Here is a 12,765-nt window from a genome sequence, read left to right on the forward strand (position 1 = left end):
CACTATCCTGACTCGATTCCGAGCCTAACGCATAATTGCATCAGTCTTTAGTAGATCACATTACTACTAAAATACATTGATGATTCTAAAATCACCAACAAATCCCCCCATTTTAGTGTAATCCTTGATCTACTCAGTTCATAACACACAGATATAACGATCAAACAAATGCATAAATGAAAATATCTTGCGATTGAATTTCCACTTTAGTACAAATACACATTCCAAATACTCGAGAATCGGGGTGTCTTTAAAGATTGAACCCGCCAACCCATTTGAACATCTAAAGATACTGTACACATATGTTTCTACAACACTCTACTATTCATACTTAACACTTTACAAGCCATGTGTCCTTATCCATTAATAAGCATATAGGAAGCCAAGTCCAAGCTTCTTGAAGCGGCAAAACTTCATGCTTACATAGGTGATCCTTTTAATCTTGCACCTGCATTTACAATTTTCAAAAGAACCATTAAGAAGATATACTTCAACCTAGCCATCACTTGCAGGTCTGAGCACATATCTTGGGAAGATAAACACAAGTGCTCCAATCTCTAACTATGATCTTTCCACATTGAATTCAGCTTCTAACGTTGTATTAGAAGGGAATTGGGTATAACATAGGTAGTAGATTTAAATGGACTTTAATCCCATTCCAATTACCGACTTCTTCACTAAGTCTCTAGCTAACCCCTTCGTCAAGTGGTCAGCTAAGTTTTGTTGCGACCGAACAAACTCAATGGATATCACCCCATTCAAGATTAATTCCCTAATCATACTATGTCTAACACCCAAGTGTCTAGACTTTCCATTGTACATTTGACTATAAGCCTTGGCCAATGTGGCAGCACTATCACAACGGATAGAAATTGGTGATATCGGTTTAGGCCATAATGGAATCTCATATACCAAGTTTCTTAGCCATTCCGCTTCTTTACTAGCAGCAGCCAATGCCACAAACTCTGATTCCATTGTAGAACTAGTTATACATGTTTGCTTCTTGGAAGCCCACGAGATGGCACCTCCCCCAAGCAAGAACACCCAACCACTTGTAGAGGATGAGTCTTCAACATTATTTATCCAACTAGCATCCGAATAACCCTCTAATACCGAAGGAAATCCCACATATGACAATCCATAATTCATAGTACCCTTCAAGTACTTGAATACCCTAGTTATCGCATGCCAATGATGTTTACTATGATTACTAGTAAATCTGCTCAACTTTCCAACCGCAAAAGCAATATCCGGTCTAGTGCTAATCATAGCATACATCAAAGAGCCTATAGCTCTTGAACATTCGAGCTGATCCACAGGTTTACCTGTATTTGGCATAAGTTTTTCACTTGGATCCATGGGAGTACTAACCGGAGAACAACTTTCATGATTAAACTTGTTGAGTATTTTCTCAATGTAATGAGATTGCATAATTACAATCCCCTTATTCTCCCGTTTAATCTTAATACCAAGAATAACATCCGCTTCTCCCATATCCTTCATGGAGAACTTTGATGACAAAAAATTCTTTGTTTTATCAACTTGATTTTGGTCCGTGCCAAAGATCAACATGTCATCCACATATAGACAAATAATGACTCATTTACCGGATGTATCAAATTTGCTATATACACATTTGTCAGCTTGGTTTAGAATAAAACCACTAGACAAAACAACCTCATCAAATTTTTGATGCCATTGCTTCGGAGCTTGTTTCAGCCCATACAACGACTTAACTAGCTTACACACTTTATGCTCATTACCAGGCATTACAAATCCTTCAGGTTGCTTCATATACACTTCTTCTTCCAAATCACCATTCAAGAATGTTGTTTTGACATCCATTTGATGGATCACTAGATTGTGAATAGCCGCTAAAGCAATCAACAATCTAATAGTAGTGATACGAGCAACTGGAGCATAGGTATCGAAGTAATCAATCCCTTCCTTCTGTCTAAAGCCTTGGATTACCAATCTAGCTTTAAACTTGTCAATTGTACCATCGACTTTCATCTTCTTTTTGAAGATCCATTTGCAACCCAATGGTTTACAACCTGGTGGTAAATCAAATAATACCCAAGTATTATTTTCCATGATAGAACTCATCTCTTCATCAATTGCTTCTTTCCAAAAAGCAGAATCTCGAGATTTCACAGCTTCATCATACGTTCTTGGATCCTCCTCTATACTATAGCAATAATAGTATTGATTATCAATCTGATCCTTTGATCCCTCAACTAAATATAATTGAAAATCCGAACCATAAGATTTAGGTTTTCTAGCTCTTTTGCTTTTCCGAGGTTCGAGTGTCTCACTTGGTACATCAGTTGAATGATCATCCTTTGTAGGTTCATCCGACTTAGATATAAGGTCCTTTGGTCTAGGTATAGAAGAGAAACAATTCTCATCAAATATGACATCTCTTGATTCTATAATTGTGTTAATAGAAACCGAGTCATTAGGTTCTATAACATAGAACCTATAGGCTTTGGAATGTTCAGCATATCCAACGAAGATGCAAGCTACACCCTTTTCACCCAAAGTTTTCCTTTTAGGATCCGGGAGTCTAACCACGGCCCTGCAACCCCAAACACGTAGAAATGTTAAGTTGGGTCGTTTCTTATACCAAAGTTCAAATGGGGCAGTCTTGTTCCTTTTATTAGGAACCCTATTTAACAAATAGCAAGCCGTTAACATGGCTTCTCCCCAAAACCCTTCACTCAAACCAGAATAGGATAACATGGCGTTCACCATTTCTTTAAGAACTCTATTCTTCCTTTCAGCCACACCATTTTGTTGAGGTGTATAAGGTGTCGTAGTCTCATGAATGATTCCTACGGATTGGAAGAATTTAGGATCATAATATTCACCACCTCTATCCGTACGTAATGTTTTAATCATCACATTCTGTTGCAATTCAACTTCAGTTTTATAAACTCTAAATTTATCTAAGGCTTCATCTTTAGAATGCAACAAATAAACATAACAGAATCTAGATGCATCATCTATGAAAGTGACAAGATACTTTTTATGTCCTAATGATGGAGTAGCATGCAAATCACATAAATCACTATGTATCAATTCAAGTATGACAGATTTCCTTGTTATGCTTTTAAAAGGTTGCCTAGTAATCTTTGTTAACATGCAAGTTTTACACTTTTCTACATTTCCATCAAAAACAGGAATTAAATCATCTTTAGACATTTCAAGCATTCTTTTATAATGTACATGTCCTAGACGAGCATGCCATAAAGAAGAAGATTTAATAACATTCGAATTGGTCATAAATACAGAACCAGAATCATTAGGAACTCCATTCAAATTCATCATGAACATACCATTATTATAATATCCAAATCCTACAAACACACCAGACTTTGATAATACATATTTATCGGATTCATACACTTGCTTGTATCCAAGCTTATTCAATACAGGACCAGAAACTAAGTTCTTACGTAGTTTAGGAACATACAAAACATTAAACAAAGTAATAGTTTTTCCAGAACTGAATTCTAACACCACGCTTCCTTTGCCTTCAACAGGATCAAAGTGATGATCTCCCATGTAGAGGACAAATCCATCTTCCACTGGAACAAAAGTCTTGAACCAGAAACGATCCTTGCAAACATGTGTTGTGGCGCCAGAATCAATCCACCATGCAATAGCATCATCCTGCACATAAAATGCTTCAGAAATTAATGAAACTGAATGTTTAATCAAAATATTCAAGTTATGAATTGATTTCTGACCTTGTTCTTGGGATTGGTCCTTAGACCCTTTTCCCGAACCACTTGCATTCACGTTATCATGCTTCTTTCCAGAACGGCAATCCCTCTTGAAGTGGCCTGTCTTACCACACTTCCAGCATTCTAGTTTCGGTTTCTTGTTAGAACCGAAACTTCCTTTGTTGTTCTTGAAAGCACGCTTCTTTCCTTTGTTTTTGTTGTTATTGTTCTTACTACCCTCCTCGATCATATTAACCGAGGGACCAGCAACTTCTTTTCCTTTTCCCTTGTCACTCTCCTGCGCTCTTAGAGATTCTTCTATGCGCAAGTGACTTCCAAGTTGGACCAAAGACAGTTCGTCTTTTCCATGTTTCAAATTGTGTTTGAAATCCTTCCATGAAGGGGGCAACTTGTCTATGATACTTGAGACAGATATTGTTTCATCCATCTTCAATCCGTGCAGTGTGAATTGCCCAAGAATTCGTAGAAGTTCATTGTATTGTTCCATGACAGACCTTGATTCAACCATTTTGTAATTGTTGAAATCAGTCACCAAGAACTTCTTACTGGATGAGTCCTCTGCCATGTACTTGGCTTCAAGACAATCCCACAATTCCTTTGCAGATTCCACATTTTGATAAATATCGAATAAAGGATCAGACATACCGTTAAGAATGTGTCCTCTGCATATGTAGTCGTCATTCTCCCACTTTGATCTGCTTCTTATATTTTCAACAGTTTCTTCCTCCAGAAGTTCAGGAATCGGTGTAGACAGGACGTATACCACCTTCAATGTTGTCAACAAGAAATGCATCTTCTTCTGCCAGCGCCTGAAGTCTTGTCCTTGAAACTTGTACAATTTCCCGAACTTAGTAGTCATCTCCTTGACAGCGCCTTCTCCAGCCATGATTATCAGAAATTACTTTGTTCGTTTGTTAGAAATTTGGGTGTGATAATCCTGGATAACTTCGAAAATCGTGTTTGCACACTTTTCGAACAAAGTATTTCGACCCTATTCTTGCCTGGGTTCACGAAATCCTTGTTAGGATAATTTTGAAGATCAATCTGCTTCTAGCAATAGAGAACAGATCAGAAAGTAGAGAGCGATTTTGGTTTTGTTTTCTGTGTCCCTTTTCCTTAGGCTGCAAGCAACCTTATATAGAAGGTTATGTTTGCACGAATGATCACAATTGTTCCGAAAAATCACAATTCTTCAAACAATTTCAAACTAGGGTCACAACTGTTCCAGCCAGGGGCTCCGCCCCTTGGACCCCGGTTCGTATTCGCGGTCAATTATGCGTTGGCTCACCGAGCGTGCACTCCGCACTATCCTGACTCGATTCTGAGCCCAACGCATAACTACATCAGCCTTTAGTAGATCACATTACTACTAAAATACATTGATGATTCTAAAATCACCAACAGGATTCACATTCTTGTTGAGGATTCGCACTATGTCCTTATGTTTCTAAATAAGCGTTTTGGGTCCTTAGGTTTATTAATGAGGAGCATAAGGGGTGCCCTGACCCATTCCAAGAAGAGAAAGAGTAAGAAGGAGGAAAACAACAAAGAACAAGCCAAAACAAAATAAAGGACCAATAAAACCAAAAAACCATGATAGCAACTACCCTATCATGTGTATTTTATATTCGTTAGTGGTAGAGATTATAGGTGGTTAGGCTGGGAGTATTAATTGATTGCAGTGCAAATTTGCATGCAAGACTACTGGCTCATCTTTGATTAATATTCATTGTCATTATCTTTCATGCCTTAATCAAACAATTAACGGTTTCATATTCATTGGTGGACATTTTTCTCGAGCTTCTAAGTTCTCATTCCCTACTTTCTTTCGGCGATGAGGTCTATTCTTCATTCTTGTTGCTTGAAATAGAAAACTTGATCTTCTTCTCCATGAACATAATTCATAGCTTGAGCTCGAAATTCAGTTAAATTGATTGGAGGTGACACTAGCAATTAACAATGGAATGAAGGTCCATGGAGCAGTGCATCGCATTTCGATTACAAATTTGGAATCATTATAATCTTTTGTGAAATCTAGGAATAAAATCCCGCAAGGATTCACATTCTTGTTGCCTCAATGGATTGCCAAATATTCATTATCACTTGGATGTCGGTGCATGATAAGTTTTTTAATAAATTGACAAGAAAGTTCTTCCCAATATATGACAGAAAGTGGACGAAAAGATTTGAACCAAACTAAAACATCTCCTTTCGAGTTTGATAAGAAGGCCTTGCAGATTATGATTCTTAAGACTCCCATGAACACCATACTCAAGGATTTTTTTAAGTGTTCTGTAGGATCGGTTTCCCCTGAGAACGACTCAGGATCTTTCAACACTATAGGGAAGTGTTGATGGCGGGGGAGGTATACACAAAGGAAATCAAATGCTAAGTCGTATTGCGAATGTGCAAACTATTCAAATTGAGTAATACTTATGTAAATGAACGATCAAACTAATGTTTGCAAATGTGATAAGGGCCATATATGAGGCGTTTTGCCTTGATGAAGTCTTTATGCAAGCCTTCTGAGATACTGGTTGCTCAAAAACGTGTCGACTTAGATTTGCTCAATTATAAGTTAGATGAAATGAAATTTGATTCTAATCATCTTATCTTGTCTGGCCAACACATAATCCACTTAGTTGAGAATTTTTGGATTGCTTCAAACAATATTTGGGCTATAGCTTTTTATTTGGTGAATTATAAAGCTAAATCAAATACACGTAAATTGTAGATAATATTTAAGTGCTTTTGCCATTTAATTTGTCGTATATGTTTCTTTTAACTCCTAATAATCCCAAACTCAATACCACAAGTACCACTAGACATTGCAGTGACATTCCATGATACTACCATTTTTGCAAGGAAAGCCAACATGGTTCAGAAATGCCAAAATTTGGCGACAACTCATAAGCCACACTTGACAGCACATTACTCAAATAATTTCCAATTAAAACTAATGGCTGCATAGTATAATCCTATTTATACATGCATTTTCTTCTGGCTTCACATGTATCCAGCCCCTCACAGTAAAAGTATATATATATATATATATATATATAAAATAAAAAATAAAAACTCATCCCCCAGACCCAGATTTTTGTTTTCTTTATTTGTAATTTTATTTCAATCAAGTCAACAAATTTAAAATAAGCAGCTGGAGACTTTAATTTAAACTTGTTTATTTGAAATGAAATTTTGGCTAGCAAAATAAATAAATCACACAGAAAAAAGAAAGGGGTGGTGAAGAAAGGAAGAATAGTAAATAGAATTGAATTGATTTTGAAAAATTGCGATTTGTCCAACGGAGACGGAGTTGCAGAAGAAGCGAAGGGCTGGGAATTTCCAAACGCCGTCGTTTGCGGTGATGGGCGATGAGATATCTTCCTCCTCCTCCTCCGCGGTTATGGCCAATAGAGACAGAGATCGAGAGCTTCTCATCCCCGTCGCTAACACCGCCGACGCCGCTGACACCTCCAAACCGTCCTCTTCCTCCTCCGCCATGCGTCATGCCGGCCGCGAGGTCAACAATCTCTCCCTCCCTCCCTCTACTTGATTATTAAGGGTTTCAATTGTTCTTCACTTGTGCTATATTATGCTCTAGAATTTTGATTAATCTGTATTCTTCACTTGCTATCTAGCTAGGGTTTCGTTGAATTTCTTGGCCTTGAGAATTTATTGGAATTTTGTTAGTTTTCATGTTACTTGATGAGCTGCTTGTTGTTTCCATAAATCAATTTGTTAGCAGAATAGCAAAAACTAGTTTCAAAATCCATACCAATTTAAATGGTTAAAATGCTTTGCTCCCTGTTCTCAAAGTGATAGGATTGAACTATGAATTCTCTGTTTTTTTGTTGGAATTACGCAATTAATGTAATTTACTAGACTGGCTGTGTGCTTCCATGGTGGAGTTTCTCCACATGTCTGCTACTTCTGATGAAAGCCATGCATTAAATTATATATTATTTTTTAGCATTGGATCATATGTTTACACGCGGCGTTACATTGAAGTTGGTTTTAGTAACAGGACAAGCTGGTGCATTATAATTTGCATTCATATATATTGCAACTCAAGGCGTTTTCATGAATTTGAATTCCTAAGTCTAGCCGTAGTTATCCGATTCCATTCTGTTGTTTGTATATGGAAATTTCTCGGACTTTACATTTGAAGTATTTGTCGTGTCGGACTGATGGCCTTGTGTTGTTTCTGTCAACCTGTAGACTTTTTACAAAGTTGTTAGGAGCTGGGCATCAAAAAAGTTCATGACTGGATGGTGCGTATTTCTTTCTTCAGACCAATATCTTGCCATTTGAAGATTTGGATACATTTTATGTAATTGTACATTCTTACATGTTAAACCAGCGCACACATTACATCTTAATCTTTCACTAAAAATTTGGATAGGATCCTATCCAACAGGATCTCCCTTTTTGTATTTATTCCCAATGAAATCTGTGCTTTTGCATGCTTTGTATAATATAAAAACAATTTATTTTATCTAATTCTTTTATCTAGATTTTGTTTCTGTCTATTAAGATATGAGATATTTTACTAGTGATATATTCAAAATTGTAGTCCTTACTTAATGGGAATTCTACTCGAATCAAACCCCTGGGTTTTAGCTTATAAATCTCCAAATTGCTTATTGAATTTGTACCATGCTAACCAAATTATAGCCTTTTATGTCCATGCCCACAATAATTAGTAGATAATTGTCGTTGCTATCTCTACCACTTGTTTAGAAGGAATAAGGCCTAAGGCGATGGAGAAATAGATAACTTCAAGTGATTAAAAGATAATTATATGCAGAATATTTGGTGCAAAGAATATTCCTGTCTTGTATTCTTCTCTCTATCTATTTGCACAGATCTTAGGGTTGCAGAATTATGTTCCTGCCTTAGGATTAGCTGTCTGAACATTTTAGACCAGCTTTTGCCTTGGCTGCTTCAAGGTCCTTTGTCTTTGTGGCTTTAGTTTCCATTTTTGGCAATATTTGTCATTGGAAGTTTTGGACTTTAAAGTGATGGTTGTAGTCTTGAAGATTCAGAGTGTTTTTTCTTCTGATTGTTGCACTTTTTATGCCTTCTTTCTTTTTCATGAGCATGATACTACATTTGACACCTTTCTATGCGGCCATTTAAGATCCAATGTATTAAATTTCGTGTCTTTCTGATTTGGGGATATTTTTTTTTTTGAAGTGTCATTCTTTTGCCAATCGCAATCACCTTCTACATAACATGGTGGTTTATTCATTTCGTGGATGGGTTTTTTTCTCCAATCTATGCTCAACTTGGAATCAATATCTTTGGTAAGTACACCTTTACCTTTTCCCCGTAAGGTTCATAAAGTTGGCTATTTAATTTTATGAGATTTTTTTATAAATTATATACTTTTATTTAATGCTTTCTATTTTCTCTAGTTGGGGGTGTATTGACAGTAGGAGTGTGTACTAAAGCTACAACAATATAATTTGTTACATGGAAAATAGATATATTATTGGCTATTGGTTGTCTCTTTCTCTAACGAGTCTGACCTATTAGGTTGCTCACTGGATGTCATGGTAGGACTGAACATGTTGAAATAATTGCTAACACTTCTTTTTTAGGTCTTGGATTCATAACTTCCATAACTTTCATCTTCTTGGTTGGGGTTTTCATGTCATCCTGGTTGGGTGCATCTGTCCTGGGACTTGGGGAGTGGTTTATTAAGCGGATGCCTCTTGTTCGTCATATCTATAATGCCTCCAAGCAAATCAGTGCTGCTATTTCACCAGGTTTGTTTTTGAACATCTTACTCTTCATTGTGATGCTGATATGAATCTGTTGTTGGGTGAGAACTGTTGAAATTAACATAAATGTTGTCACAGATCAAAATTCACAAGCCTTTAAAGAAGTAGCCATCATTCGGCATCCACGTGTTGGTGAATATGCATTTGGATTCATCACCTCATCTGTTGTCCTTCAGGTTTCTTATGGACTTCTATGTGCAGCTTATAAGTTTAGGAAAATTTATATTATTATTGCTTAAATTATTTCAGTGTTTTTTATAATGTCACGGTGTCACTACTTTAATGTTGCTTATCCTGCAATCCTGGTTGTTTTCTGGAGGTTTGTCAATCTGGATGAGGATAAGCTGCACTATCCTGTTACATGCTTAATTATAGTATACTGATTTGTGTTACTGCCTTACTGGGGTGACCTGGTATGTTATACAGTCCATATATAAAGCTCTTTATAACTCCTGTAGCATGTACCCATACTATTCTGGCTTAGCTTGGCTTGCCACGTAGCCTTTTAGGTTCTTTTTTATAGTTAATTATATGTAAGTCGTATTATATTGCAATATATCACATTGATCTAGAGGTTAGAGTGTGCTCCATAATCAGTTGGCCTTTTTCTGTATGTTGTTCTAAGTGCCTTGTATAGTCTAGATGTAAACTTACCATCAATAGTTTGAATTTTGAAGTCATGATGTCCATATGGATAAGCATGTGATGTTATCTGTGATTGTCTGAGTTTTCATAACTTTTTGAATTTAACTTGGAGCTTTAAATAACTTGTTGAATGTAACTTAGTTATATTATTATTTCACAGACTTATTCTGGAGATGAGGAGTTATGCTGTGTTTATGTTCCCACAAACCATCTTTATATTGGTGATATATTTCTTGTCAACGTCAAGGATGTCATTAGGCCAAACTTATCCGTCCGAGAAGGAATTGGTGAGTTGTTTTAGTGTTTGCAGTTACTGAGTCTTGAATTCTAGAAAGAAAATCGCGTAACTACTTTGCACTTATGTTTCTTTGAGCGAATTATAGAAGGAAAAGCAGGCATTATAATGAATTCATTCCAGTGTATTTTTAACATATTATCATTTTTGCAGAAATTGTTGTTTCCGGAGGCATGTCAATGCCGCAGATCCTTTCAACGCTTGATTCACGTGTTCCAGTGGAAATAAATAGGCCTGACAGAAGATGAAGGTGAAAGGTGTAATAGTAGTTCTTTTAGTAGCTTACTTGTTTCATATGGAGCCATCAAATGCAGCCAATTTATGTTGCGAATGCAGGCATTGAATTTACGTTGTTCATCTATGAGCAAGTGCTAGATTGAGATGGTTTGTGTAACATTCATTTGTGTAATAGAATTTGGCATTTGTCTGAAAATATTGGCTGGGTGATGATGATACACGGCCATAGAAAACTGTGGTAGGAGTCTCAAATTTTCTACTTGTGCATATTATGGTGGTTTCCACTTGTTATAGCAATTCAATTTTGTAGTGCCGATTACTGACCTACAACTTTTTTTTGAAACTACTGACCTACAACTTAATGTTTGGGTTTCTTTGTGGCTATTCGATTCATTAGTTATATGAAAGGAAAATGTCACTGTAATGTTATACGAAGTTGAATGCTTGACAGTACAAAATTAACAAAAAACTAAGTTTAGTGTGCAAGATAAATGAGTGATAACTGATTATACACGACATGATAAAGTTAGAAATGCAGTAATTGTAAAGAAATTAAGTTGGGTAGCTTCCATTACATATAAGACCATAGAGTTTTATTTTAGTGGTGATCGTAGCATGAACACAACTTGTTTCATTCTCTATGAATTGGATGCAAACACCTCCGAGTATCAAACAATCTTCAAGTTTTCGAAGATTAAACCCACAGAATGAAATGTATCATCCACATAATAAAGTGACAAGCACTAATATTCTACACCATTTACGGATTTAATTGAAGAAGAAAAAGCTTATCAACCTTCATTCAAGTTCTCGTGCTCATTCAATATTTAAAAGAGGATGAGATCATAATAACATCATTCACAAAGAAAAATAGACATATTGAGTCTGATATTCTCACTCTTATGCATATATATCATTCTCATTCCGATTCAAGATTGAAAAAAGATGAAGAGACAATATTTAGAGAATCAACATTTTAGTGAAGATAGTCTTATTTTTAGCGAAATTTTGATTTAATATCTCATTTAAAAGGAGATCAAAAGATTTACGGAATATTTTATTTTTATTTTTTTTTGTATCGAAGTAGAAATATATAAAAACTTAAGCAAACTATTTTGGAATGGAGGGTGATTATGCGCGTAGTCCCCCGCGACAAGAACACTGCAGCAGATTCGCTCGCTCGACAGGTTGTCCGAGACGCTTCTCCTAGGCGTTACTAGCATCAACAGATGCATTAGCGTAGTTTTTTGTTATTTCCTCATGTAACAAAAAAAAACTAGTGGAATAAAATACATGAAGTTTTATAAATTTTAAATTATTAATAAATTGGTATAAATAATTCATAAAAATTTTACAAGTCAATTTGGTAAAATCACACATGCGCCGCACATTCTAGAGAGCTAACCCTGTTTTGCGTTGCACCAAGTTACCTAAACTAAAACCCTAGCGCTCTCTCTCGCTCTATAAGAAGGACTCTCTCTCTGTTGTCATCACACAATCGCAGACGGTGCAGTCGATGAGTTTTTAGGGTTTCAATCTTTGCTTTCGTTTCTTAACTTGATTTTGTTGTTGTTCTCTCTGGTTCATTGGGACAGTGACGACTCCATGTGATTAGGTCTCGTTCGTCGTAATGGCTCACAAGCCTTGCCGACCATCCTATATATCACCACCCATATTCTGAGTCCCTATTTCAATCCAAATCTATTTTCTCTGTTCTTCAATTTTTTCTGATAGTCATCGTTTTTCAATTCAATTTTGATTATTACTCAATGGATTGTGGACTTGTGGTAGATCTGTCTATTGGCCAATGATTAAACTAAAATTTAGACAAGCATATGTCTGAACTTATATATGTGGAACAACCTAATCTTCTCTATGAGGCCATTGATCTAACTAATTCTTCTGTTTTTCATGTTTCTACTTGTTGTTGATTAATTTGTGATTTCTAGCATTGTTTGTTTAATTCTGCCTATGATGAGAGATTTGTGATTTATATCATGTATGAACTTTCATGATTACAACCACTACTGCCTTCCTTCTGAGGCTTATG

At 36.1% G+C, this 12,765-nt stretch overlaps 1 protein-coding gene and 2 non-coding genes across 3 annotated transcripts; all 3 read left to right on the forward strand.

Annotated features, from left to right (window-relative positions):
• The first annotated feature begins 6,946 nt into the window (after positions 1–6,946).
• On the forward strand, positions 6,947–11,077 carry LOC130713599 (protein LIKE COV 1-like). The gene is made up of 7 exons (XM_057563373.1): positions 6,947–7,272; positions 7,971–8,023; positions 8,949–9,058; positions 9,356–9,523; positions 9,617–9,714; positions 10,344–10,470; positions 10,632–11,077. The coding sequence occupies exons 1-7, from the start codon at positions 7,117–7,119 to the stop codon at positions 10,724–10,726; spliced, it is 807 nt and encodes a 268-aa protein (XP_057419356.1). The 5' UTR covers positions 6,947–7,116; the 3' UTR covers positions 10,727–11,077.
• A 1,227-nt stretch (positions 11,078–12,304) lies between these two features.
• On the forward strand, positions 12,305–12,400 carry LOC130716398 (small nucleolar RNA Z43). Its single transcript, XR_009012013.1, has one exon. It is a non-coding gene; the product is annotated as a small nucleolar RNA Z43 (small nucleolar RNA).
• A 281-nt stretch (positions 12,401–12,681) lies between these two features.
• LOC130716407 (small nucleolar RNA U83) lies at positions 12,682–12,761 on the forward strand. The gene has a single exon (XR_009012021.1). It is a non-coding gene; the product is annotated as a small nucleolar RNA U83 (small nucleolar RNA).
• The last annotated feature ends 4 nt before the right edge of the window (positions 12,762–12,765 follow it).

Source organism: Lotus japonicus, chromosome 4 (assembly GCF_012489685.1).
Source record: "Lotus japonicus ecotype B-129 chromosome 4, LjGifu_v1.2".
Lineage (NCBI taxonomy): Eukaryota > Viridiplantae > Streptophyta > Magnoliopsida > Fabales > Fabaceae > Lotus > Lotus japonicus.

Coding starts and splice junctions, on each gene's coding strand:
- LOC130713599 (XM_057563373.1), top strand. CDS start 7,117: ATGGGCGATGAGATATCTTCCTCCTCCTCCTCCGCGGTTATGGCCAAT. Junction 8,024..8,948: donor AAAAAGTTCATGACTGGATG/GTGCGTATTTCT, acceptor TTTTTTTTGAAG/TGTCATTCTTTTGCCAATCG. Junction 10,471..10,631: donor ATCCGTCCGAGAAGGAATTG/GTGAGTTGTTTT, acceptor TCATTTTTGCAG/AAATTGTTGTTTCCGGAGGC.